At 46.8% G+C, this 26,051-nt stretch overlaps 1 protein-coding gene across 3 annotated transcripts in view; it reads right to left on the bottom strand.

Annotated features, from left to right (window-relative positions):
* Window positions 1-403: 403 nt before the first annotated feature.
* The window catches only part of FBXL7 (F-box and leucine rich repeat protein 7), a 341,307-nt gene continuing 315,659 nt past the window's right edge, over window positions 404-26,051 (bottom strand). For all 3 annotated transcript variants that reach the window (XM_065584247.1, XM_065584248.1, XM_065584246.1), the window contains 2 exons: window positions 17,204-17,815; window positions 404-2,785 (listed from right to left, as the gene is read on the bottom strand). In XM_065584247.1, coding sequence (XP_065440319.1) covers window positions 2,049-2,785; window positions 17,204-17,815 — 1,349 coding nt within the window. In that variant the 3' untranslated portion in view covers window positions 404-2,048. The remainder of the gene's footprint in view (window positions 2,786-17,203; window positions 17,816-26,051) is intronic.

Below are 26,051 nucleotides of genomic sequence, written 5' to 3'. Positions count from 1 at the left end.
TGCCCCTGGCCTTTCTGCCTGAAAGCAGGGCTTAGCCAGCATTTTAGCAGGGCATTCAAGGGATTTCACCCCTGCCCTGCCACAGTTACCTTCAAGAATTTCTTGTTAATGTAATGATATACTGGCATTTGTTTCACATACTTTATCCCCCACCAGCTACATTTTGAGATCAAGTCAGATCAAGTGAGCGAAGGCAAATTATAAACAGATACGCGAGGCCATTACTACTGTCTCTTGTAATCTTTTCTGGAGGAAATCCTGAATTATAATTGACAGTGAGCTATTAGTGAAATGTCCACTCACATACTAATGAACCAAAGAAAACTAAACTTTGGGAATAACTTAAGTCTCTCTCCCCATGTTCAGCCAGAAGTTAACTGATTAGCTCAAATGACCATCCATATTTGTCAGTTACCAATATATTGCTTTATTTCTTGGTAGTAAATTAAGGCTTTATAGTGAGATTCACACAGTACAGGCCAATTGAAGACACTAGAACCTTTAAAAACCATGTAGCAGTATTCATTCAATTTAGCATAGCCAGAAAGGTAGCAACTTTTTATAAACACTTAAATGTCACTAATGAGACCTCGAGTGCAAATGGCTCTGCCAAATTCACACCAACCTTGAGAATGAATTCAACAGCTTAACTCTCCTTGAGGACAGTGAAGAGAATAGCTAGCTGGGATAAAATCCACTGTGCAACCTCCTGAAAAATCAGCTTTGTAAAAAAAGGAAGCTAAACTGATGTTAGTTGACATAAAATGGCACCACTCCCTAACATACACCGATTAGTGACAGAGTGGTAATGAGGAGCTGTAAGAGCTTTTCCCCGCAAATCGTTTTGGCTCCTACCCCTCGTTTCTTTTGGACAGTATTATTTAATTCAGAGGGAACTGAAGGATGCTTAATGAGTTTGCCTATGAGACACAATATCCTGCAAGTGAAAAAATACACAAACTGACAAATGGAGAAGCAATATGCACAGGCTAAAGAACTTTTCTCACAAGTAGGACACATCCTGCCAGCTCTGCCTTTTATACATTGTGTGAGTGTGGCTACAGATTATTTCCTTAGTGATTATGTATGTTCTTAAACACATGGATTTTCATTTCATCTCAGTGACATTATTAATGTTGTCTGACGACGATGCAGCTACTGTTCTATGAAAACCAGACAGAGCGTTTTCCTCCCCACATCTCTCTAGCAGAGACATTTACAGTGATTGAGCCTAACATATGAATCAGTTGTCAATCATGTGCAGGGGGCCTGCCTGAAAATATCATCACTTCTAATGAGTCTGGCTTTCAGATCTAAGGACTGGATGGGACTTGCCAGAAATAAGTGGGAAAGAACTTCCATCACAGTCTTCTGGCAACTAATCATGAAATGATCACACGCTCAGGGAAGGAAGGGGACAATGAGTAGGGGGAAGCCTCAAAATTGATTTCATTGGCAAGAGAGAGCAGCTATACCAGTAACACCTGTTAGAATAACCGTCTTCAACCATGAGGCAGTACTGATACTGCAATTCTTTACTCAACAATGGCCATTTCTTCAGTTGAAAGGAACATGGTTAAGGGACTTCCAAGAAGATGCTACTTAGACAAGGTGGTGTTGCATCAGCCATGTTGGAGGAATTTGGGAGGTGGGTTTTGAGACAAATAGTGCCTCTGCAGCTTCTTGAACACAGCTGGAGCTCAGATTTAATGCTGCTCAAGTTGCACCTCAAAGGGAGTGATTATGTGCTATTCCCTTTGGAGAGCTAGTTCAGGCTAGGAAAGCGTCAGGGCTACCAGGGGTATAGCACTGCCATAGTGCTGAGGAGTACTCATTGCTTTTAGGTTAAAGAAGCATCTCCACAGAGACCCAATCAAATAAAAAAGTGATAGTTTAAAACCAAAAATATTCTTTAAAAAAAACAAACCTCACCAGCACCATACAAGAAAGCTGACTCCCACAAGCCATACAGAGAAGAGCTAGGTACTGTATGTGGGAGCGTGTGTTTATACATTAATGTTTTTAATCAACAGGTGCAGAGTGTCCTTTCAGAAAAAAGCAGGGTTGGTGTGCTCAATAATACAGCGCTTGCAATGGCGTTTAACAAAACGCAGAGCGTCCACGGAAACCTCACAGTCCTGCACATTCAGCATCTGCAGGTCAAAGCAGTTCGCAGCTACGATCTGTAGGCCCTGGCCTGTGATGCTCTCACATGACTTCAGGCTCAGGCGCTTCAAGTTGAAGCAGTTCAGGGCCAGAAACTCCAGGCCGGTGTCTGAGACCAGCGGGCACTTGCCAATATCCAATGATTTGAGTTTTGTGCAATTTTTGGCGAGGTACTCCACGCCATGGTCCGTGATGCCCTCGCAGCCCCGCGCATTGAGGTAGCGCAGCTTGCTGCAGTACTTGGCAATGTAACGGATGCCCACGTCTGTGATGCGACCGCAGTGTGCGATGCTGAGGTACCGCAGGCGCGACTCCAACTTGGCGATCTCCCGCATGCCGAAGTCGCTGACGAAGCGGCAGTCGCTCACGCTCAGCTCCTTGATGGATGTGCAGTAAATCATTAGGTAACGGAGGCCTTCATCGGTGATGCGGACGCAGCGGCGCAGGTACAGATGAGTCAGTTGAGTGCAGTGTGCGGCGATGGTGTGCAGGCCTTCGTCCTCGAGCACAAAACAGTCTGTCATGTCCAGGTAGCGGATAGAGATCTGTTTGCCATGTAATGGGGACAGCTTGATGGAGGCTTCGCGGGTCAAACTAATGCATGTCACTTTGGAACAGCCTACATGGAAAAACACAATGTTAATAAGTTGCAAAGCAACTCCTCTGGCAGGATGGGGGAGGTTGGCGTGTAACTGCAGACCTCAACACACAGCTAGTTATGCAGGCATCTCAGTGCTGCCAGACCCCAGAAAGTACTGGGATGAAACAGACACTAGTCCAGCAGCCATTCATCTTAAATAACTCCACTGAAGTCAATACAGTTACTCCAGTAATCTAAACAACATCTGAACCACAGAAGTGTGGTTTTGTCCATGTCCCAAATTAGGTCAGATCATGGCCCTCAATTTCTTTATGCAGGGACAGATTCTGATCTCTTACCCCAGCACAAATCCAGTAATGGTTTTGGACAGCACGGGGAGTACATCGTGCACTGTTCTCTGGTCTGGGCTGTGGCGACATCATCGCTGACTTATTTAGGGCATGTCTATGCTGCTCCGCAGTTCAAACTACAAATGTACACTGAAGTGCTGCACTGTATTGCCCCCCTGTGGATGCTGTGGGTGCAAATTAAAAGGTCCCTGGGTTACATTAATGTAGCCCTTTTCTGATAGGGAGATGTTAACACGAGTTAGCAACCTCTTATTTTGTTCCCGCAGTGCAACATGGGGAAGCTACAGCTCAGCACTTTGGTGCACATGGCTATTCATACCCCCCGAGTCCAAACCGTGGGGCAGTATAGACATGCCCCCAGTTGGCGTTCCAGCATCAGAGGCCATATTACGTTCAAGCGCTGCAAGAAACAGAAGGGAAACCTCCAGGCCCAGATGGGCTAATGTTTGGGGAACAGAAATGTATGGTCTGCCCTACTGATGCAAATTGGGCTAGTAACCAAATGACACCCATCTAGCAACTGGATGACAATAATATTGTATGTCATGGCATCTTACACTCAAACAACACAACCAGCCTGACCCAACACAACCAGTGGAGAAAATCTGGAAAATCACATGCCGCACTCAAATGCTAACCTCTTTCCTCTCCATTGGGATTCCCTTTCAAAGAACATTATATTAAGCAGAGGACCTTTTATTTCTTATTTTCCATAATAAATAAATAATAATGCAGAGCACTAATTACCAGGCCAGCCAGCCATAGGACCAAACACAGAGTTACCAGGAATTCAATCCAGGGACCAGCTTCAGCCCTGACATGAACAGGTGCATTTCTCCCATTTCCTCCTTCTCGGGGTCATGGGGAACTAAGGAGTGTAGCAGAGGAAGCAGGGTCCTTCCCTGAGAGAGGGATGGGGTAGAGGAAGAAAGCACCAAGTGTCACCCTGAAGCCCATTAACTCTGTAGTGACACATCTGGCCTGCTTACGGGCAGTGTTCCATTCTACAGTCTTTAGTCAAGGAAGACAGGACAATGTAGCACAGGCTCTCTGGGGTGTGAGGAAAAGTAAAGCAAGAAAATCAGTGTAGATGCCAGGAGGAAACAAGTAAAGCAGGGAAATTAGAGGTGGCATTAGAGCTGTAGGAACCTCAAAAATTGCCGGTTTGATTTATGCACTCATCATACTAGGTTTGCAGTATGAGTTTTGATTTAGACTTTTGCTTTGGTCAAACAGATGCAAAGTTTAGCTGAAATCTCACACAAAGTGTAAGTGGCAAGTACTGCACGGCACCGGGGGAAGCTCTCGGACCTTGAGACAGGGAGAACCATTTTGATTAGTCAACAGTGTCCTCAGAAAATCAATACCCCTTTTTCCCTTGTAGATAGTCTGGTTCATGTCCCTGCAGTTGATGGTGTTTTTTATAATGAGAACAAATGATCTAACCTGGAAGACTCAGAACAAACAAATGCACACACACACGCACATGCACACACACACGACGGATGCAAGGAGAGTTCCAAAGGGAAGCGATACAATTGGAGTTCAGCCATGTAAACATTCCTTAGACTAGACAACAGAAGATGGCACAGGGGCCTACTCCTCCAGTTGGGTCTGCACAAGTGGATGCTGGCAACCTGGCAGAGCCCCACTTATGTCAGTGGAGTTTGGAGTGAGCAGGAGGGTCTGTCTGCACGAATCTGACTGCAGGACAGTGGTATAAATGTGGACTCTTTACAAACAGATTAGGATTTATTTTTAAAATTAGGATAGTGAGAATGAAGGTCTGCAGACAGAGAGAAGGAGGAGAAGAAAATTCGGCCTGTTGAATATTTGAGAAAGAGGGACATATGAATGACTAATGCATTTCTGATATGAAAATGAAAAGGTTGAAAGTCTCCCTGCAGGGCTGGATTTACTGTACATGGCCATGTGATCACAGTTTTGACAGGCTCAGCATCTCCTTGTTGTCTAGTTACTTTGGCTACAGCATATGGTATTTGATGGGAAGGGTATTCAGAATGGTTCCACCAGAAGAAAAGAGTGCACGTTGATTATAGACTATTTTTTTTAAGTGAAGTGACATTTTTCTGGGTCTGTAACAATTTTTCTGTCCCAAATAATAAAGATGTAAAAACAAACCCTCATACAGCAAGATTTTTCCATAGAGGAAATGTAACTAATTTAAGAGGCAGGAGAAACTTCCAAGTGGAATGAAAGAACCTTGGCCAATATATGTTAGATAATAGTTTGCAGTCAAGCTCAAACAGCTCCTGGAGTTATCTGAGGCCTGCTAAAGGAATGGATGTTGAGAGTTACAGAATTTATGTTGTGGAAAACTCCGATAGTTAATAGGGATGCCTGTTTTTGACATTAAAATATTGATATCATATCAGTGCCAAAGAATAGCCCTTAAGAACAAAGAGACAGGCTGAATTAAACATATGGAAGTGAAATTCTTTGAATTAATTAGGTTTTCTTTTGGGTCAAAGAGATCTGTGACCAAGACTGCCAAGGTCTCCATTATGTCACACAGCACACCCACCCAAGCTTTCATGCTTGTTACTACACCACATGTCATGTGTAGGGCCAAGCCTTTTCGTTTCAACTGCCCCTAGCATTTAATCATAGAGGAATCTCATTATTTTGGGCTAGATTTTGGCCAAGAGTCCATCAGAGTCCAGCTAGACACATTAGGTTCAGAGAGAGACTGCAGCTGTCAGAGCTGCCAGGAGAACATTACAACCAGAATTCCTCTTGGGGGCTCCCAGGCAGCACACTCTGGTGCGTGTCCTGCATCAGCCTTGAAGAAGGAGCATTCTCGCATCTCTATGCTCTATTAGTGCCGCCCTCGCTCTTGGCCCCTTACAGGCACTTAGGTCTCACAGGGACTCTAGGAGATAAAAGCATCGAATCTCCCCATTAGGATCCCACCTAGTCCCTGTGCACAGGCTAAAGAGGGAGGGGAACCTCTTTGTACCCTCTCCCACTTGTGCACCTGCACAGAGGCTGATCAGAATTTGACCCTTGGCTCTTAAACACCGCTCATGCAAAGCTGCACATTTGCAGAGCACTTCTCCTATTTAGGCTGCAAGCTCCTTGGAACAGGGATCCTCTCTTACTCTGCTTGCCAAGATAAAAACATGAGAAAAGGGAATGGATTATTGATGAGAAGATGGTAGGAACTGTGGTTTGAATAGGAGCTGTCCACAGAGCTATTGGTTGTACAGCCCAATCTTCTCCTCCAATCTCTCGGGTATCACCTATGAACCCTACACATGCTAATCCCCTTCTCTTCCCCCACATGACCTTTCTGGATCAGGGTGTCTCTTCCTGGTGACCCCCCAGAAACTCACAGGGGAGAAGCAGTTTCCTGATGGCCCAGATATTTGGTTAGCGGGCTACCTGTCTCTCAGATGATGGGGGCAGACCCAGTCCCACTTGAAATGGATGTAAAGAGAAATGGGAAACAGCAACTGGAAGGTCTAGGCTGGTTCCTAATGGTGACAGGAGATTTTTAAGGGAGCTTGCACTGTACATGAACCTGAATCTCCGTACGATCCAGATTTGGGAACCCCAACCTGCAAGGCCCTGACAGCCCTGGAGACACACATTAGAGCAGATCTGACATTCTCTCCAGTAGAGGGCACTGTTGTGAATGCACTAGACCACACATACTTAAAAACATCTGAGGTAATTGCTGGCCCTATCGGGTTGCATTTGGTTTGTTTAGGTAGATGCATTTCACCTCCCTTTGCATGTGCCAGCAAGTACAGAGTAGTGTGCAAAGCATTTGAACAGTGACGTTACTCAGCAAGATCATTACACAGCATGGCATACTGCCAAGCAGCCCTTCGCACACTGTAGGCTGACAGTGAAGAGGAGGTAAAAATAATACTCAGCCATCGAGAGGAAGGAGAAATAATGGGATCCTGTTTTCGAAGCACTTTCACAAGGACCCTATATAACAAACGCTTTGAAAATAAATTTAGAAGTGGGCTCAAGTCAAACTCCAGAGCAGAATGCTCCTGAGCTCCAAAAACAAAGGCTATCTGAAGATGCAAAACCCAGTTCTGGATTTTAAGCACCCCCAAAGTTCAAGAGCATTGGTTTAGCCCTCTATAGAGGTTAGGGCTATTCTGAAACGTCTGCTGTTCAAATACAACCTTTCTACCATACGAATATTATAACTAGTTAGTTTAATATTATAACCCTCCATTTCACACATGGGTAATTTAAACCAAAGAGGCTAAAGGTTTCATATTAAGCAACACAATTACATCTTAGCTATTATGCTGACAATTAGTCAGACAGCTCCCGCTCACTTCCCTTTATTAAACCTCTCTCAGTTACTACGACCAGCCTTGTTTACTTACACTGTACTGGGAAAACCATGGAACTGATTGTACACAGAGTTGCCAAATGCACAATTTCTCCTGTTTGTTTGGATGTTTCATGCAGCAACGCAGCAAAGAAGAACATCTTCAAAATAGGAAGATGTGACTGGAAGGCCACAAAAATTGGCAGGGGAACTCGGGCTCCTTTGGAAACCCCAGCGTTTGTCAGTTTCCAAAAATGAGTTAAAACTAGCTCCTTCTTCTGCTCCTGCCTCTAAAGAAGTTGGGCACCTAACTCCTTAAGGCTCTTTTGTGTCCTTTTAAGGGAATTTCCAGTCAACTGGGATTTGCATCTGGGATTCTCCAAGATTACAGTGGGAGTCACTACTGGAGCCAGGAACTCTAGCGTTCTAATCTCTGCTCTCAGTTCACTGAGCCAGGAGACATGTGTGGTCTGAGCACAGGCCTGCACATCCAATTCATTGCATGCTTTTCCTTTGCTCTTTGGACTAATCTTGCACCACTGAATGTAACTGGAATTTTCCTCTTGATTCAATGATGATAGGATCAGGCCAATGTGTTATGAAGGCTTCACCATGGAGTCTGATGAATGCCATTCAAATGAATTATTAAAGCAAAGTTACAAGAAAACATTAACCTAGTACATCGTACATTACTTATTCAGGATCAGGTTAATACTCAGAGAACCTGGCTCAAGATTCTGGCTTGCTGGCTGGGGAGCCCCCCTCTCCTGACTACTCTAAACAGGGGGGACCAAATTTCTAAATACGTATCCTCTTTTTGGAGCTTCTCTTGTGCACATATTTGGTGTGAAAGCTTTTCCATTACAAGGACAATCCATATTTTACTATCCCACAATTCCATAGGAGAAGGGAGGAGGTCACATTTTTCCAGTAATGTGTAATACAATGTCTAGCTGCTAACAATAAAAAAGAAATTAATTTTACTGGCTCCTTTACTGGAGCATTAAGTAAGCAGGTCCAGGGATCTCTAGGAAGCTGGCATTTTGTCATAAGAATCTCTTTCATTTCCTCGCAAGTGGTCATAGGGTCACAACCACCACACGTGCAAGTATGTTTCCCTTTCCCCACAACCCCCCACAGAATGCCTCTTAGTAGCACAAATATGATTGCTCTTAACTGGAGTCAAATGCCATCTATACAATAATTTATAAAAATTTTCTTTAGGAGCTACACAACTTGAAGAAAGTATATCCCCTTTCCGATCTAGTGACCCATTAATCCAGATCAATTTCTTTTTGTCCAAATCTGTCTCCCATCTTTCATCTGGGTTTATACCCATCAAAGCATTTTTCAATCAAAATTATATGCATCTTAGAAATTAAACATTTTGTTCCAGCTTGCTCCTGGGCTAACTCCTCAAATGTGGTTAAGATCTATATATAGAGCTGCCGCACATCCAGATTTCACAATAAAATGTTTGATTTGTAAATACTGAGAATACAGGATCTTTATATTATTTATATTATTACATATCTCTTGGTCTGATTGCAAACCAGGACTCGGGAACAGCTGTCCGAACTGAGCATTCTCAGCTCTTACCTGCAACAAAGAGTAATTTCCTAGGGATAAATTCCTCATTATTAATGCAAGTAAATAAGGGAGAAGGCCACTGTGACAGAAATGTAAAAAATTTGTCCAAAGCTGCTAAAGTGGTCTGGATGAAAAGGGAATTTTTAATTTCTGATCACCTACATTTCTTTTTAACCCAACAATTACTATGAATAGATATATTTGGGCTCCAGTCTTATTTGAGTTATACCCAGTGTTTGGATGATCTATTGTAAATCCAATTGATCTAATATTTTAATTGTCATGTGGTGAGCGCTATTGTTATATCAGAGTGGGAGCATGTTCTGCAGTAACAATCCTTACACAAATAAATACAGAGAAACTAGTGGTTAACTACATTTTATATTTGTATCATGCTTTTTCTCCCAAGGCATTTCAATTACACTAGGGTTACCATATTTCAGCAAGCAAAAAAGAGGATGGGAGGAGCCCCGCCCTAGCCCCGCCCCATCCTGCCCTAGCCCCGCCCCTGCCCCCCCACTCCCCCCCCTCAGAACCCCCAACCCTCCCCCCGCTCCTTGTCCCCTGACTGCCCCCTCCTGGGACCCCTGCCCCTAACTGCCCCCCAGGACTCCACCCCCTACCTAAGCCTCCCTGCCTCTTGTCCCCTGACTGCCCCCTCCTGAGACCCTCCCCCCATCCTAACTGGCCCCCTAGGACTCTACCCCCTACCAGTACCTTGACTGCCCCAACCCTTATCCACACCCCCACCCCCAGATAGACCCCTGGGACTCCCACGCCCCATCCAACCACTCCCCACCCCCTGACAGCCCCCCCAGAACTCCCAACCCATCTAAACCCCTCTGCTCCCTGTCCCCTGACTGCTCCGATCCCTCTCCCCACCTCTGCCACCTGACATCCCCCCCCAGAACTCCCAAACACCCCCCCCGCTCCTTGTCCCCTGACTGCCCCCTCCTGGGACCCCTGTCCTAACTGCCCTCCAGAACCCCACCCCTTACCTAAGACTCCCTGTTCCTTGTGCCCTAACTACCCCCCAATGCCCCCCAGCACCCTACCCCCTACCTGTACCCTAACTGCCCAAAACCTTATCCACACCCCCACCCCCAGAAAGCACCCCCCGAACTCCCGACCCCCCCCCGTCTCTTGACTGCCCCCTCCAGAACCTCCCTGCCCCTTCTCTGACCCCCTGGCTCCCTTGTCGTTGGCCTTCGGCTAACGTCTTTGTGAGCTTGCTCAGGAACTGCCCGAGCCGTTCTCCCGGCACGCTGGGGAGCCGGGGAGGAGCTCCAGACTGCCGGAGGCGAATGCAGGGAGGGAGGGAGGGAGGGAGTGATCTCTGCTGCAGGGGAGGCAGAGGACGGGCTCTCTCTGGCTGTCGGAGCCCCATGTAAGTGACCCCATCCAGCCGGCTGCCCTGTTAGCTGCACGCGCTCTGCATGGGGGGGGAAGTCTGGACATTTACAAATTCCCCCCGGACGCTATTTTTAGCTCAAAAAGCTGGACATGTCCGGGGGAATCTGGACGAATGGTAACCCTAAATTACACACACATTCGATCACTGAAGTGCAGACACTTATGGTGCACACCTCTAGAAACTAAGGCACCCTATATCACTTTCCATAAATTGTAGAGATTTAACTTGAACTTTAATGTCCATACAGAGTAGATAGGGCCTCCTCTTTTAAGGTCAACCCATAAGATTCCCCCTGGCTAAGCTGCATGCATTTGGTTTATCTACCTAAAGAATATGAAGGGCTGAGTTCACAATGAATAGGGTTACCATATTTCCACAATCAAAAAAGAGGACACTGGGGGGGGGGGGGGGAAGAGCCTTGCTCTAGCCCCGCCCCCATCCACTCCCTCCCACTTCCCACCCCCTGCCTGCCCCCCTCAGAATCCCCAACCCCCCCGCTCCTTGTCCCCTGCCTGCCCCCCTCCTGGGACCCCTGCCACTAACTGCCTCTAGGATCCCACCCCCTATCTAAGCCTCCCTGCTTCTTGTCCCCTGACTGCCCCCTCCTGAGAACCCCCACCCTAACTACCCCCCTAGGACCCTACCTGTCCCCTGACTGACCCGACCCTTATCCACACCCCCACCCCATATTCATACCCCTGCCCCCAGACAGACCCCCGGGACTCCACGCCCTATCCAACCGCTCCCCGCCCCCTGACAGGACCCCCAGAACTCCTGACCCATCCAACCTCCTCTGCTCCCTGCCTGCCTCGACCCCTCTCCACACCCCCACCCCGACAGCCCCCCCCCCAGAACCCCTGACCCATCTAATCCCCCCTACTCTCTGTCCCTTGACTGCCCCCTCCAGAAACTCCCTGGCCCCCTTACCCTGCCGCTCAGAACAGCATGTGGCTGCGCTCCCCAGCGCAACACACAACCCGGTTCCTGCCCCCGCACAGTGCTGCCAGAGCGGGGTGCTGGGCAGCAGGGGAGGGGGAGCAGGGGAGGAGCTGGCTTCAGTGTTGCCAACTCTTGTTATTTTATCATGAGTTCCACAAACTTTTCTTTCTGGAGCAATGTCCGGTTGAGCATTGGCTCACCAGGCAGCTGCTTCTTCACCAGTACAGCTAACATTTGTACTGGATGGAAATCAAGTATAACTGATTATTGCTGTAATCTTACTAGGAGCTTTCAAGCAAGCTGATAAACTGTCACTTGTTTGTAATTTGATCTAGTCACCATCAAAAACATATGGAAGCATTTTTTAAAATGCCTGAGTGGTGAGGTTTGTAGGATATTTGCAAAGTTAATGTAAACCTCTTAAACATAAGATTTCCTGACATTTTCATTTTATGGACGTTCCCATGATACTGTGTGAGTTTTATGATTAAAATAAGCATTTAATAATAGAATGGCCACCTGATATAAACTTCACAGAGAATGCCAAGATAAAATCTTGTTGTTTTTTAAAAAAGTATTATTACACATATTTATCTGTGTACTTGCCTGTAACTATGTCTAGAAATCAGAGTTAAAAACCTCTTATCTGTGTTGCTATTAATTATTACAATTCTTCATGTACTTATTTCAGCTGAACTCCTAGAACTTGGTCTAAATTCTACTCTTAGTTGCACTAGTGTAAGTTCATGTACATCAATGAAGTCACTCCAGTTTTATACTGATGTAACTAAAGAGAGAGAAGAGAGCAAATTCTGCAGTTAGTCAATCTTCTCCCCATATCTCGGACTGATTTACTATCAGCCTCTTCCTGCTCCTTTGGCAATTTCACTTCTTTGGATACAAGAAAATCTTCATCTGTAACTCTGGGCATTTGGAACAGTCCACCTGTTTTTAAATTTAGTATGAAAGCATCTGCTCATATTTGCATAGACTCTAGTTTTCCTTTCCTTCGGCTTTCATTTTTAACTGTAATTCTATTTAACTATGCACAGTATGGTACACAGTATGTAAGAAGATACTATAAAAATATAGCTGCACTGTATTGTTCAGAAAGAATTTTAAAATCCACTTTATTTTTCAGTACCTTTGGCATTCAGGCCAAATCCTAAAGTCATTCCTCTAGTAAAAGATCCATCAGGTCTGATTCTGAACACAGACTGATGTGACTTCATTGGCTTTAATTAGTTTATGTGAGAGTTAAAATCCCACTGAAATCAATGGTCCTAATTCTGCTCTGAATAAAGGTTGACGGCTTTCAGCTTCCACTGAAGTTAGTTGCAGAAGTACTTAGGACCACACGGGTCCAGGCCCCAGGGCACGGCCTGTGTTTACTTTTGTGGATCACTCAGTTTGGGGGAGTGGAGGGGGGTGACGGGACGGGACAGAAAGACTTTTTCATTTCTAGTTACTTCCATTTCCTGGGTCACACACACTAGTCCAGTGCTGAGAGTTAAGGACTTTAGCTCTGCAGATGAATGTTTAAATGAAACACAAGGCAACCTTGACTGACACATTTTATATTTCTAGTTCTATTTTTGTAGGGGATTATAGCGAGGCAGTGGGATACCCCACAGCCCCGCTGAGGGCCGAACCTCCCCTAATACCAATGTGGGCGGAGCCACTGGGTCCGACGCCCGCCCCTCAGAGGTCATGGCCCCGACCCGGAAGTATAAAAGCCCGCCTGCAGAGCTCAGTGGAGCCCATGCTGGCGGAGAGAGCAGACGTCCGTGGCCGAGCTCCCGCTTGGGAGACAGCTGCAGGCTGCAACCGGCCTGCTGACTTACCAGGCCTGTCGAGCCTACCTCTCACCCGGTACCCTGAGGACTGGCCAAGCCTGCCCCGTGCCAGCTACCCCGAGGAGGAGCCGAGCCTGCCCTTCGCTACCTACCCAGAGGAGCCAATGCTGGTGGAGAGCACCGAGGACACTAGGACGGCCCAGGTACCATACGAGGGGGAGTGTGGAAGTAGCCCGGGGGCAGCCGAGCCCAGTCTGGCTGCTGCACTGCCAGAGCCGATGTCCGTGTGTTGCGGCCAGGATCCCCACTGACAGCAGCGAGTTTCCGCCGCTGCTAGGGCCCCGGGCTGGGACGCAGTGGAGTGGGAGGGGCTGCGTCCCCCCTGCCACCCAACCCGTGGGTGGCAGACTCCCCCTTTTCCCCTGGCCTAGAGAGGCTGGGACCTGTTGCTCTTTGACCCAGCCCCTGGTTCAAGGCCTGGGTTTCTGACTGACTATTTGTTTGGTGCCCCATCCTGACCTGGGGCCTGGGCTGCTACAAACCCTGACCCAGCCCCTGCTTAAAAGCCTGGGTTACTGACTGACTATTTGCTTGCGACCCGCCCTGACATAGGGCCTGGGCTGCTATAGACTTTGCCTCAGCCCTTGCTTAAGGGCCTGGGTTCTGACCTATTGGCTCAGCCCCCTGCTTACGGGCCTGAGCCCCTAACTGTGTGTCTGCTGGCCCAGACTGCCGCCAGACCCGGACTGACGGCGGACCAGAGCAAGGCGGTGGGATACCCCACAGCCCCGCTGAGGGCCGTACCTCGGCCAACACTACTACAGGGATCTTAGCCACAGTTTTCATCCTGGTGGACTTTGTAGAGAGAGACAATGTGGATGAGGTAATATCTTTTATAGGACCAACTTCTGTTGGTGAGAGAGACAAGCATTCCAGCTTGCACAGAGCTCTTCAGGTCTGTGAAAGTTACTCAGAGTATCACAGCTAATACAAGGTTTGAACAGATTGTTTAGCATAAGTAGTTAACACATATTTCAAGGGACCAATCAAGGTGAAGTGGCCCATTAATATCCTTCCAGTCATAAAGAGGAAAGGAAAGGGGTGGGGGAGCAGCTGGGGGGGGGGTTGTTAGTGGGTTATGGATTGTTGTAATAAGCCATAAATCCAGTTTCTCTATTCAGTCCATGATTTTTAGTGTCTAGCGAAGTTATGAATTTAAGCTCCCATTGACACAGCTACTACCTCTCGTGGGGATGGATTAACTACCCTGACAGAAGAAGCTCTCCCATTGGCATAGTGGCATCTTCACTGAATCGCTGCAGCATCACAGCTGCACCGGTGCAATGTTTTAAGTGTAGACCTGCCCTCAGACACTTCTAACCACTGGAGGCAAAGTTCCTCTGACTAGTCTCTAGCGTTATGTGGATTAATAATATACATGAACCTTAGTGAAATCGAGCTCCAAATCCAAATTACACAGCAGGCTTTCATCTATATAATGGACCGAGCCCAAACTTTTGGATCCAGACACCCCAAACATTGGAACAGCTTTTATCTAGATTTCTATTTTACAGCTCAGATCTTGAGCCTGTAGATTGCGCGGGTGAGCATACACCAGCCCTAGACAATTCCTGTGCTGGGTAAATTTTCCCCTGGATTGTTGCAGCTCCTGTGTGTCACTGGAGTAGTGACTGAGGATGGGGTGGGGAACAGATTCTTTGTTACTATTTCTTAGTTATTTTTAATATTTTCCTCTTTATAATTAAAAGTTCTTTCTCTGTTCCAGCATTTCATGAGACTGCAGTTCAGTACAGTAACTCCTCACTTAACGTTGTAGTTATATTCCTGAAAAATGCGACTTTAAGCGAAACGATGTTAAGCAAATCCAATTTCCCTATAAGAATTAATGTAAATGAGGGCGTTAGGTTCTAGGGAATTTTTTTTCACCAGAAAAGACTATAGTGTGTGTGTGTGTGTGTGTGTGTGTGTGTGTATATATATATATGATGATGATGATTGTGAAGCTTGGTTGAGGTGGAGGGTGGGATATTTCCCAGGGAATGCCTTACTGCTAAATGATGAAGTAGCAATTGGCTGAGCCCTCACGGGTTAACTCTCACACTCTACAAGGCAGCAGGAAAGGAGGGAGGGCAGAGAGAGACAGAGACATACACCCTGTGTGTGTGTGTGTGTGTGTGTGTGTGTGTGTGTGTGTGTGTGTGTGTGTGTGAGAGAGAGAGAGAGAGAGAGATGCGCATTTCCCCTTTAAGTATGAAGAGTGGGGTCTGAAGTACACTGCCTCGTTAATTAGATCAGCAAGCTGAGACCAGACTGCAGCTGCAACTGCTGCTGCCTGGAAGCTCCCTCTATCATGTGTGTCCCCTGCTCTATGGAAGATGGGGTAAGTGGGGTGCAGGAGCAGGGGGGATGGGGACACCCTGACATTAGCCTCCCTCTTCCTTCCCCCCACACAACAAGCAGGAGTCTCGGGGAGCAGCTCCAAGGCAGAGGACAGGAGCAGCACATGGCAGTGGGGGGAAGGACAGCTGTAATTGCTAGCCTGCTGGGCAGCTGCTGCACAGGGAACTTAGGGGAGCCGGGAACTGATAGGGGGGCTGTCGGTCCACCCTGGTTCCAAGCCCCCACCAGCTAGCTCCACTGGGGCGCTCTTCCTGCAAGCAGTGGACAAAGCAGGCAGCTGCCAAACGATGTTAGAAGGCAGCATTGCACAACTTTAAACGATCACGTTCCCTAATTGATCAGCAACGTAACAACGACACAACGTTAACTGGGATGACTTTAAGTGAGGAGTTACTGTATCTGCAAAGGATGCATGCCTTTCAGCAAGGTCATTGCCAATAGGCTGTGTGGGTCTGATTCTTTGTTGCCCTGAACCTCTTGCAAACTGAGCCCAACATACTACTATTCTGATCCACTAGCAGCAATGTCAATAACTGCACAACGCGCAGGGCAACAGGGAGTCAAGTCCTGTCCTCATCCACAGGTCAAAAGAATGCCATCAAGACACCCTGCTACCCTGGAGCCAGATGTCATCTACGAGAAGGGCAGTAACATTCAAATCACCAGTTATAACCCAGAACATCAGAGTGAAATAAAATCAGAGAGAGTCAACGGGCCTTTTTTTCCACGGCCACGCGCCTGGTGCAGTCATTTATACCTATGGAAAGTGGGTGAACTGCCATTCTGAGGGGGTAGCACTTTACACCATTTTGCCCAGCTCCCTATGCAGTCATTTATGTCTGTGCAATGGGTAAGCAGAACCAGTTAACTTAATTCAGCCCTGGACTACACCCACTGCAGTTGTGGGATCATGCAGAGGGTCTAACTCAGTGCTGAATTTAATCCCAGTGCCTCCACTGAGGCCCATCCTCCAACTCAAGCTCTGATCAATGCACAGGGGGAGCAAAATTCCCTATGGTTGACCTCTAATGAAAACCTCCTGCCTCCAGACAGAACATCTGGGGACCATCAGCAAAGGCATCTCTGCTACTCTAAACCATTGCAACACCACATAGAAGCTAAGGAGGCCTAATGTACATTAGTCAAGTCCCAAACAAAATTAGGCAGTGCCTAGATGTCAAAATGTATCCCTAGCTGTGGGTCTTGGCCTTCCAAACTTCACTGTCCTTAACTCAGGGCTATATAGCTTTTGTGCTCCCAGAAAACCCAGTTGCTGTGCTACCCACCCTTAAAGAGGGTGTAGTGTGCACTCCTCACTGTAGAGGGCCAGCTGTGCTGGCTGGTTCAGAGGGAGGGGTGCAGAAACAACTCCTGCAGTACAAAGACTGCCACTACACCCTGTGCACTGATACAATGTGATGAGGAGTATTAACACCTAGATAGGTAAGACAAAAGGGGCAGGAGGAGGGGCTTGTCTTCTCGGTGCAGCTATAGGGGCCAGGTTATTCTCTGCCCCTCTGTGCCTTATCTCCCCCTTTTCACTTCTGCACAGGATTGTCCTGTCTCTCTCAACCCAGATTATATTATTTAAATACTTTCACTTACCTGACACATCCAGGTGCTCAAGGTTTGGACACAGCGACACCACATCAAAGACTGCTTCATTGGAGATGTTGTAACAGCCCGACACCTCTAGCCTCCTCAGCTCTGGACAACACTGGGCAATGGTGTAGAGTCCTCTGTCTGTGAGCCGCCTGCAGCCACTAACAATTACCGTCTCCAACATGAGACATACATTTGGCGTGTCCTGACAAAGCCTCCGGGTCAACACTTTAAGAGCCCTGTCTACGTTGATTGTTTCGCCTGTCAGGCGAATAGTCCTCCAAAGCCGTGGGTCCCAGGCAAGGTTATACCAGCGCCGACACACTCGTGCACAACGGCACAACTGGTTGGTAGGCAGGAAAGAGAAAATTTGGATCATGGAGTGGTCTGGGAGACGGTCTATGTTGGCCTGTTCTTTCTGCTGTCTGGACGCCAGCCGGATGAGAGGATGAGTAAGGCGGGTTGGAGGAGGTGAATGGACCATAGCAACTGTCTCCCCGGTGACTGAGGATGAAGAAGTGGAAGATCCTCGGCCATTCTGGAAGCCGTGAGAATTCTGCGGACATATTAGCGCTGGGCTGGGTGTGCTGAGTGTCCGCATGCTCAGGTCGGAGTCTGAAAGATACCAAAACACAGAACAGTGTCCATTTATAGCATTCAATAGCAATTACAGTGTTTCTTTTGAAAAATAAATTGACCCTGATTTTTAGGGAGGCTTGTCCCACCTACTAATATTGCAGGCAAGAAATTATGAGCATGATTAATGGCACCTCTCTGAGACACACTGTGATTTCCAGGTACAGCCAGGGTCAGTGGTTAGACATCTAAATGCAATCTAAATCAGCAACACTGGATGCCATTTAAATGTAACCCATGGTGTAAAACCTCTCCTGTCCCACACAACAATGCAACTCATATTCTGGTGTTCTGAACTGTAAAAAATAATTGAACACACACACATGCCAATCTTTCACTGCTGGCTGGAGCTGTGTGGCACTTGGTAGTTTCAGTTCACAGGGATTCATTTCCTTCAGTGTTTGGTTCATGTAGTTTCACATCTCCTGAGCTTTGCTTTATGTTTCCATTTGGTTCAAAACTTGAAAATCAGAGCTGGCAAGTTTCACTGTGCTGGGGGCCAGAAACCAGGAATTTTGACAGCAAGTTCTCTCTTTCTTTATGTTGTTGCATGGAAGGAGAGCACCGTGTCCCAAGTGAAGTGCATTGGGTGACAGCACTGGCCCACCTGCATGCTCTGCTAGGGTTGTAGGTGCCCTGCAGGCAAGTAAATGGTACTTGAGAGTATTGATTACGTCATTGTTTCACCGCTCTGAGGATTTCAGTATGTCTCAGACTCTGCTCTCCTGCCTGTTATCAACACATCCTGAAGAGAGACTTCAATTCTTCAAAGGTTTGTTTAAAAAATGTAAGTTACCCCCCCCCCCCCCGCAGAACTTGCGGCTAGAATTTTCAAGCTTGCATGTGTAAAACTAAGTGCCTAATTTCATGTTTAGGCATCTACATGAAACAGTCAGAAATGCTGATTATCCTGCTGAAGTCAATGGGAGTTTTGACTGCTCAACACCTTTGAAAATCCAGTCACTTAAGTAAGTGCCAAAATATGAATGGGGAGGGGCTAACTTTAGGCCTCTAAGTTTGAAAATTTTGTCCTTTCATTTATGGGCGCCCTTTCTGCTTGCTATGCCCTCTTAAATCATTTGCAATAATGGAAGTTCCAGACGTGTCTCCTGAATAGAGCATACCCCTACACCTAAACTTGATATTCTTCATCTTCAGATCTTCTCCCCATCTCTGGTGCGGAAGCCTCCACATACACACCTACATCCCCAAGAGTAGTTCAGAATGAGATCACAGGATTGTGTTCTCGCTCAGACATGAGAGCTGGGAGAGCTATTACCATGCTATTGAACCCATAACGAAATTTTCTACTAGACTGGAATTCTTCCGGCAGCTTAGTGGCACATTTTACAGCAGTATTTCAGGTCCACTGTTCATTGCATACTGATGAGAGGGCAGAAAAAGCAGGTGAGTCCCAGAGCTTTTTGCCAGTAAAAACTTGGAGAGCCTTTCACTCGAGTTCAATCTCTAATGAAGCACTTCACTGTAATCACATACCCTCCATTTTTACAGCATTCTAGGGAGGGACTTAAAGAATTATCTAAACCCACAGCAGCTTTCTAAAACTTCTACTCTCCAATATTTACTAAGTGCTGACCTACACTTTGAGTCACTCTAAGATAGGATTTAATGACAGTGTGGCATCCGTAAATACAATTCCAAAAGGGCAATTTAATGCACACATGGCAATTTTCAACAGTTTCTCTCCAACTAGATAATTGGCTGTTTTATACAGGCACTTTTTTCAATGCACTGTTCTTTACAGCCCTGGAATACATATTTACATTTTGGTGACCTTAGAAAGTCAAAATTTACAAAGCAGCCCTGCACTTTTCCCCTTTGATTACCAATGCTTTTGTGCAAGATGCTTTTTATTATAGCCTTGTTCAGAGCCTAAGGATTGTTTGCTGCCATAAAAAAAATGAAGTTTCTTAATGGTCATAAAAAATCTCAGAGGAAGGCTGGGCCAGCAGCAGAGCTATAAAAGCTGACATGAAGTGGGGGGAGAAGCGGATGTGCACGTTGGGAGAATTTTCTTAGTCCATTAGGAAGCTCTGTTTTATTTCAAAAGTTTTTTGTTTTTATTTCCTTCCTAATTAATTTATAAGTTCTAGGGAATATATGTAAATAGAGATGAACCAAATCAAAATCTAGTGTCTGAACACCCATGCTTTAGTGAGGATGTGTAATCCCTCAATTTTAGTCAGTTAGACACAGAGGATGCATTTGGGATCTAACCAAAGCATGACATCCCCAACTATGCGATCATTGAAATCTAGCTTCTCTCTCTACATTTACAATGTGCCCCTATTCTGATAAGATAACTTAGCCAAGACGGTCAGGAACACAACATCATACTCCGTGGGTGTCTCTAAACCTTCAACTGCCAGAAGCTGAGACTTAATGACAAAGGATGGATTGCTTGAAATTGCCCTGTTCTGTTAACTCCTTCTGAAGCACCTGGCACGGGCCACTGTCAGAAGACTAGTGGCTGGCTAGATGGACCATTGGGTCTGCCCCAGTATGAACATCACCAACAGCCTTGAATTGTTTCTTCTATGTCCCACAGCAATCTAGCCTCCAAGGAATTGTCATGTTCCCTTCGGCTCCTCTTGCAGCTCTGCAAATACTGCAGGATCAGGCGCTCCGTGCTTGCAATGCTCATAGCAATAGTGCAGGGCTGTGCAGGCTCCAGGCTTCTGTCAGAGAGGGCGGACAGCAAGGAGGGACATGCGAGTTTACAGGGATTTTGAAAAGAGGTGTGAAATATTATGGGATGCAGATGAATTTATGGGATGGAGAACACTGCATTATGGCAGGTTGACCCCCATGTTCCCAATCCCCCCTCTGCGACTCATTTTGGTCCCATGAGGCATTGCAAAAACTTCCCAAAACACACTGTGCTGGATGATGACGAGTTGCACAGTGGGATACCTATGCACAGTGCATTACCCTCTGCACTCTGATACAAGCACTCCTGGTGAGGACATGCACCGCTGACACAAAAAGAATAGTGTTCACACGCACAAGCGACGTAGTAACTCCAGAGGCTATATGCTGACGTAACTTAGATCGACATAATTTTGTAGTTTAGACATGGCCTACGTTTCAGAGTTTCAGCTGCCAGACAAATAAGGGTGCTCAATGTTACTTTAGGTGCAGTTACTGCATGACATCTTTAGTTCTCTTTATGGGGAGTTTCATCCTGAGAGCTTATGTCAGCAATCCACAATGGGCAAGCCATTAGCAACTTTTACCATAACAATAACAATACAACCTCTATTTTAAGGGCTTGTCTACATGGGAAAGTTTTACCATTTATACCAGTATAATTAAAATCGATATGCGCTACTGCCGATTGAATTCCAGAATAAGAGTTGCTTTTTTTTGCTTTAGTTTAAACCCCTTTCCAAATGACATAAACTAAATTGAAAAAAGCACTCTTATACTGGAAAAACAAGTGTCCACATGAGCAGGGGCGGCTCTAGCTTTTTTGCCGCCCCAAGCACGGCAAGCGGGCCGCCTTCGGCAGCATGCCTGCAGGAGGTCCCCAGTCCCGCGGATTCGGCGGCATGCCTGCGGGAGGTCCCCAGTCCCGCGGATTCGGCAGCATGCCTGCAGGAGGTTCCCAGTCCCGCGGATTCGGCGGCATGCCTGCGGGAGGTCCACTTGTCCCGTGGCTTTGGCGTACCCGCCGCTGAATTGCCGCCGAATCCACGGAACCGGCGGACCTCCCGCAGGCATGCCGCCGAAGGCTGCCTGACTGCTGCCCTCGCAGGGACTGGTAGGGCGCCCCCTGCGGCTTGCCGCCCCAGGCACGCGCTTGGAGCGCTGGTGCCTGGAGCCGCCGGTGCACATGAGGAGTCATTCTGCTATAACTCTCTGGGTTAAAATTCACACCTTAGGGCTCATCTAAGATATACTAGTATAAGACAAGTTTTTTTCATTCATAAACTGCTCTGAATATATTAACTGTTGTTTGCACTTTCTTTCACCAATAGCAGTTGATCCAATAAAAGATCTTACCTCACCCACCTTGTCTCTTTAAATATATTAAGAACTGATCCAGCATTCCTTGCACAATCAAAATCAGATAGTTAATGTCAAGTGGCATTGAAAGTGAAGTAATTGCTATAGTTTTTATTAAGCAAATAAATTTTTCCTTCTGAGAACGCATTTGTGAAAAGCTGGAACTAATTCCCCACTCCTCTCCCTCCCCACTGACTTTGTCCCTTGCCACTTGGCTAGCTTGATTTTTCTTCCCATATTTTGAACAGAGCTAAAAATACCATGGCTGTTGTTGGTTAAAACGCAACAATAATCTACATAAAAAGCTACAAAAAAAACATCTTCAGCAGCTCTATGGGTGAGTTTGTTAGTTTGCAGGGCCGTCCCTAGCCATTTGGGTGCCCTACACAGCCCCCCTGCCTTGGGGACGGGGGGAACCGCCCCACAGCACTCACCAGCGGCGAGGCTGGGAGCCAGGAAAGCAGAGCAGGCTGGAGCTGGGTTGCTCCACTTACCACAAGGTGAGTGCAGGCCTGGCCCCTGCAGCAGTCCTCCAGGGAGTGGGGGCGGGGCTGGGGTGGAGCAGGGGTGGAAAGAGGCAGGGTGGGGGTGGAGCAGGGGTGGGGGCTTTGGAGAAGGGGTGGAGTGGGGGCGGGCTGGGGTGGATCCAGGGGCAGCTCCAGGCACCAGCGCACCAAGCACGTGCCTCGGGCGGCAAGCCGTGGGGGGCGGCCTGCCAGTCGCCGTGCTGGTGGCAGTCAGGCTACCTTTGGTGGCATGCCTGCGGGAGGTCCGCCGGTCCCGCGGCTTCGGCGGTGGGTACGACGAAGGTGCGGGACCGGTGGACCTCCCGCAGGCATGCCGCCGAATCCACGTTACCAGCAGACCTCCCGCAAGCATGCCGCCAAAGGCTGCCTGACTGCCGTGCTTGGGGCGGCAAAATACATAGAGCCACCCCTGGGTGGAGCAGGGGTGGGAAGAGGCGGGATGGGGGCTTTGTGGAAGGGGTGGAGTGGGGGCGGGGCTGGGGTGGAACAGGGGTGGGAAGAGGCGGGGTGGGGGCAGAGCAGGGGTGGGGGCTTTGGGAAAGGGGCAGAGCAGGGGCAGGGGCCATGGGGATGAGGCGGAGCAGCACTCAGCTGCGCAGGGCACCAGGAAATGTGGTGCCCCAAATTTCCTGGTGCCCTACACAGCTGCGTACTTTGTGTATGGGTAGGGACGGCCCTGTAGTTTGTCATTGCTGCAAAGCCACTTAGATAAGCTGCATTTTTGTAGCATCTAGCTACCTAGGGCCAATGCTGCATTCCTTGCATAAATAAAGTTCTCACTAACATCAGTAGGAGTTTAGGGTTTGCAGAGAAAGCTGGATCAGGTCCTTAATGGCTACCATTGTATTTCTGATTCTTGTACTTTTGGGAGATGAAGTAGTGGATTAAAAAAAAATCTAAGAATTTGGAATAAGGATTCACCTTTTAAGATTACAACAGACGAACAACTTCAAGCCAAGTTACTGGACATTAAATTATGGGAGGGATGCATTTTCAAAGTATCTCCAGTTTGTTCATGTGGATCAAACCCAAAACTTTAAGTGAACCTGCAGGCTCATGCAAATTAAACATACAGAGTTTGCACAGCCCTAAGCCGGATGCAGTCCAGAAGGAAGAGGAGTGTTTGTGTCTTAGCAACATTGAACGATGGAAAGATGTGATCACATGGTTGTGCAACTGAGATGAATTTTATCCCCAGTTGGCTGCAAACAGTATTCTGCAGCAAACATTCAACTTCCCCAAGAATGGATCCTCCAGCATATTTTCTACTTTTCCTCATCAGACAATCATACTGTGTGAAATGTAGTGTTTTCTTCCAGGATCAAATTCTGCCTGCTTTAAAACACAAAACACTCAGTGAAGTTATGGGGACTGTTGAATGCACAGGGTGAGCAGAATGTGGCCCTCAAAACTTTAATACCGAGAGAGGAGATTAGTGGAAAGGAGTAAGCTAAACAGTGGAAGATGGAAAGGCTGAAGGAGGCTTAAAGCTAAGGGTCAAGCCACAGTTAAAATTGTTGTGCTCCACCCTAAACACTGTGATATTTAGATGCAAAGAATTATTTTAGTTGACTTTGGCTTAGTCTAAATGCCTTTCTTGAAATAGGCCTAGGGTTTAGTAAACATAGGATTAACCTCTAATTCTGGAAAAAAAGAGCCCTCCAGATTCGGGTACGGTAATGCAGATGCCCAGAGCAAGGCTCTCTAAATAAAGGGAGAGGAAGGTATGAAAGTGAGTTCCATGTGAGACAAACAGCCCAACTTGTAGTGGTCTGACCAGAGGAAGACTATTTTGGCTTATTTGGTCCAGCTGCTTCCTGTAGCCCACAGGTGACCTGGGTGGTTTTGCAGTGGTGGTGACATGCAGAACAGAAATTTTGACCCGTGTAATGTCTGTATTTTAATGCCTCAAACCAGCAGTGTAATTGCGTGGATTGGTTTAATCTCCAGACACCATCTTTCCTACTATTCACATGAATGTATATGCCAGGCCTGTAAGGCAGGTGATAAAGGGGAAATGGTACCTACAATGGAAAAAAATATATATACATCCTTATTCTGAGAAGCAGCTCTTCAGGTTTTTATCCTATGCTCATCACCATGGTAGCTGAGCACCTGAACCACAACCATAAGAGACTACAACTGAGGCTACTGACCAAGTAAGCTTTTTCCAGACTTTTAACAAAAGGTATTCACCTCCTGCCTGACACTACTACAGACAGACCCCTGCAATATGAGAGGCGTAGCTGTAACTGAAAGCTAAATCGGGGCACCTGCTCTATATCAGATCTATTTATACTGCAGTTTCCTGAGTTTATTTTCCTTTTCAGTTCTGAAACTGATCCATCACACCTGCTAGTAGGCTGCCAAGTATTCTCCTTTTAGCTAGCAAATACCATATTTTTCTGGTTGTTGTTTCTTTCCCCCTTCCTTTTGAAATGTGGCCAAATTGCAAAAGCCTTTCAGAATAGAGATTTTTCTGGTAGTGGAGCAGGTCTCTAGAGACTTTGTACAAGCTATAAGACACCACAATTTTTCCAAATTTTAACTCTTTGTCTCCAGCCTCAAAACCATGCAATGCCACCCCTACCCCTTCTAGCCAAAGAATTATATAGGACTGTTTTAAGAGTCTTTAAAGCCACCCTTAATGAGATGAAGGCATCATGGCTAACGATAAAAGTTCCTTCTTCAGGAGAGAAGCACGCTACCTCCTAAATTTCCAACCCAGGGATTAAGAGATTCTCCAGTATGGCAGGTCAGGGTATCACTCCAGTCTGATTGGTACACAAGAGCCAAGAGCAAATTGCAGCTTAAGCATTATAATTCAGAGATGTGGCACCCTGGAACTCTAGAAAAGACCCTCCATCTTCAAACCCTCAGCCAGACCACAGGGTCTGGTTTACTAGGCTGAGGGTTTGAAGATGGAGTTCCTTTTCTAGAGTTCTGCTTCTATCTCAAAAAATGCTCGAAGTGCTGAGAACCTCCTGTGAGGCACCCTCAGGCCATGTCTGCCTTTGGGAGTAGCACCAGTTCAGCACGGGTGGCCAGCAATTCATGTAGCTCATCAAGCGCTAAGTGTAGACAAGGACAAGCTGGGGCTTGGACCAACTGAGCGTGCAGCAGAGGAAAGTCTCTGCTAGTTCAATTGATCTATGTGTGTCCTTGTGTATATTTAGCAGTCAGTATTGGTGCAGCGTTGATTGCTGACCAGAGAATACTGAATTGGGGTTATTATTGCACCTAGACCAGAACTTTGAGGGTACTCAGTGGAAATTGAGGGTGCTCGGCACCTTTCATGATATATTCTGAACCTTGTGGAATCGGGCCCTTAGTCCTCAACTCACCCTCTTCATTATGTGTATTTGGCAATTACAACATACGAAGAAAGGATTTGCATATCAGGGATCCTCCCTTTTAACATAAGGTCTAAAGGATCTCCTGTTAAAGCCCCTCAGGTTGAAGGCACGTGTTGTCCTGACCAATGAACTCAACTACTAGAAATCTGCTTGGTTCGACAAGTTAACTTTTTCTGCTAAGAAACAGAAATCTCCAATATATCCTAGCTCATTCAGATGTATTTTTCTCTTAATTTCATTTTTTATATACAAACTGCACAACGGTGGGTCTAAAAATGAAAAGAAAGTGAAGGGAACTTAATG

This window comes from Chrysemys picta, chromosome 2 (genome assembly GCF_011386835.1).
Source record: "Chrysemys picta bellii isolate R12L10 chromosome 2, ASM1138683v2, whole genome shotgun sequence".
NCBI lineage: Eukaryota > Metazoa > Chordata > Testudines > Emydidae > Chrysemys > Chrysemys picta.
Note: the sequence above shows the minus strand (reverse complement) of the source record. Positions and strands in the feature narration are given on the sequence as shown.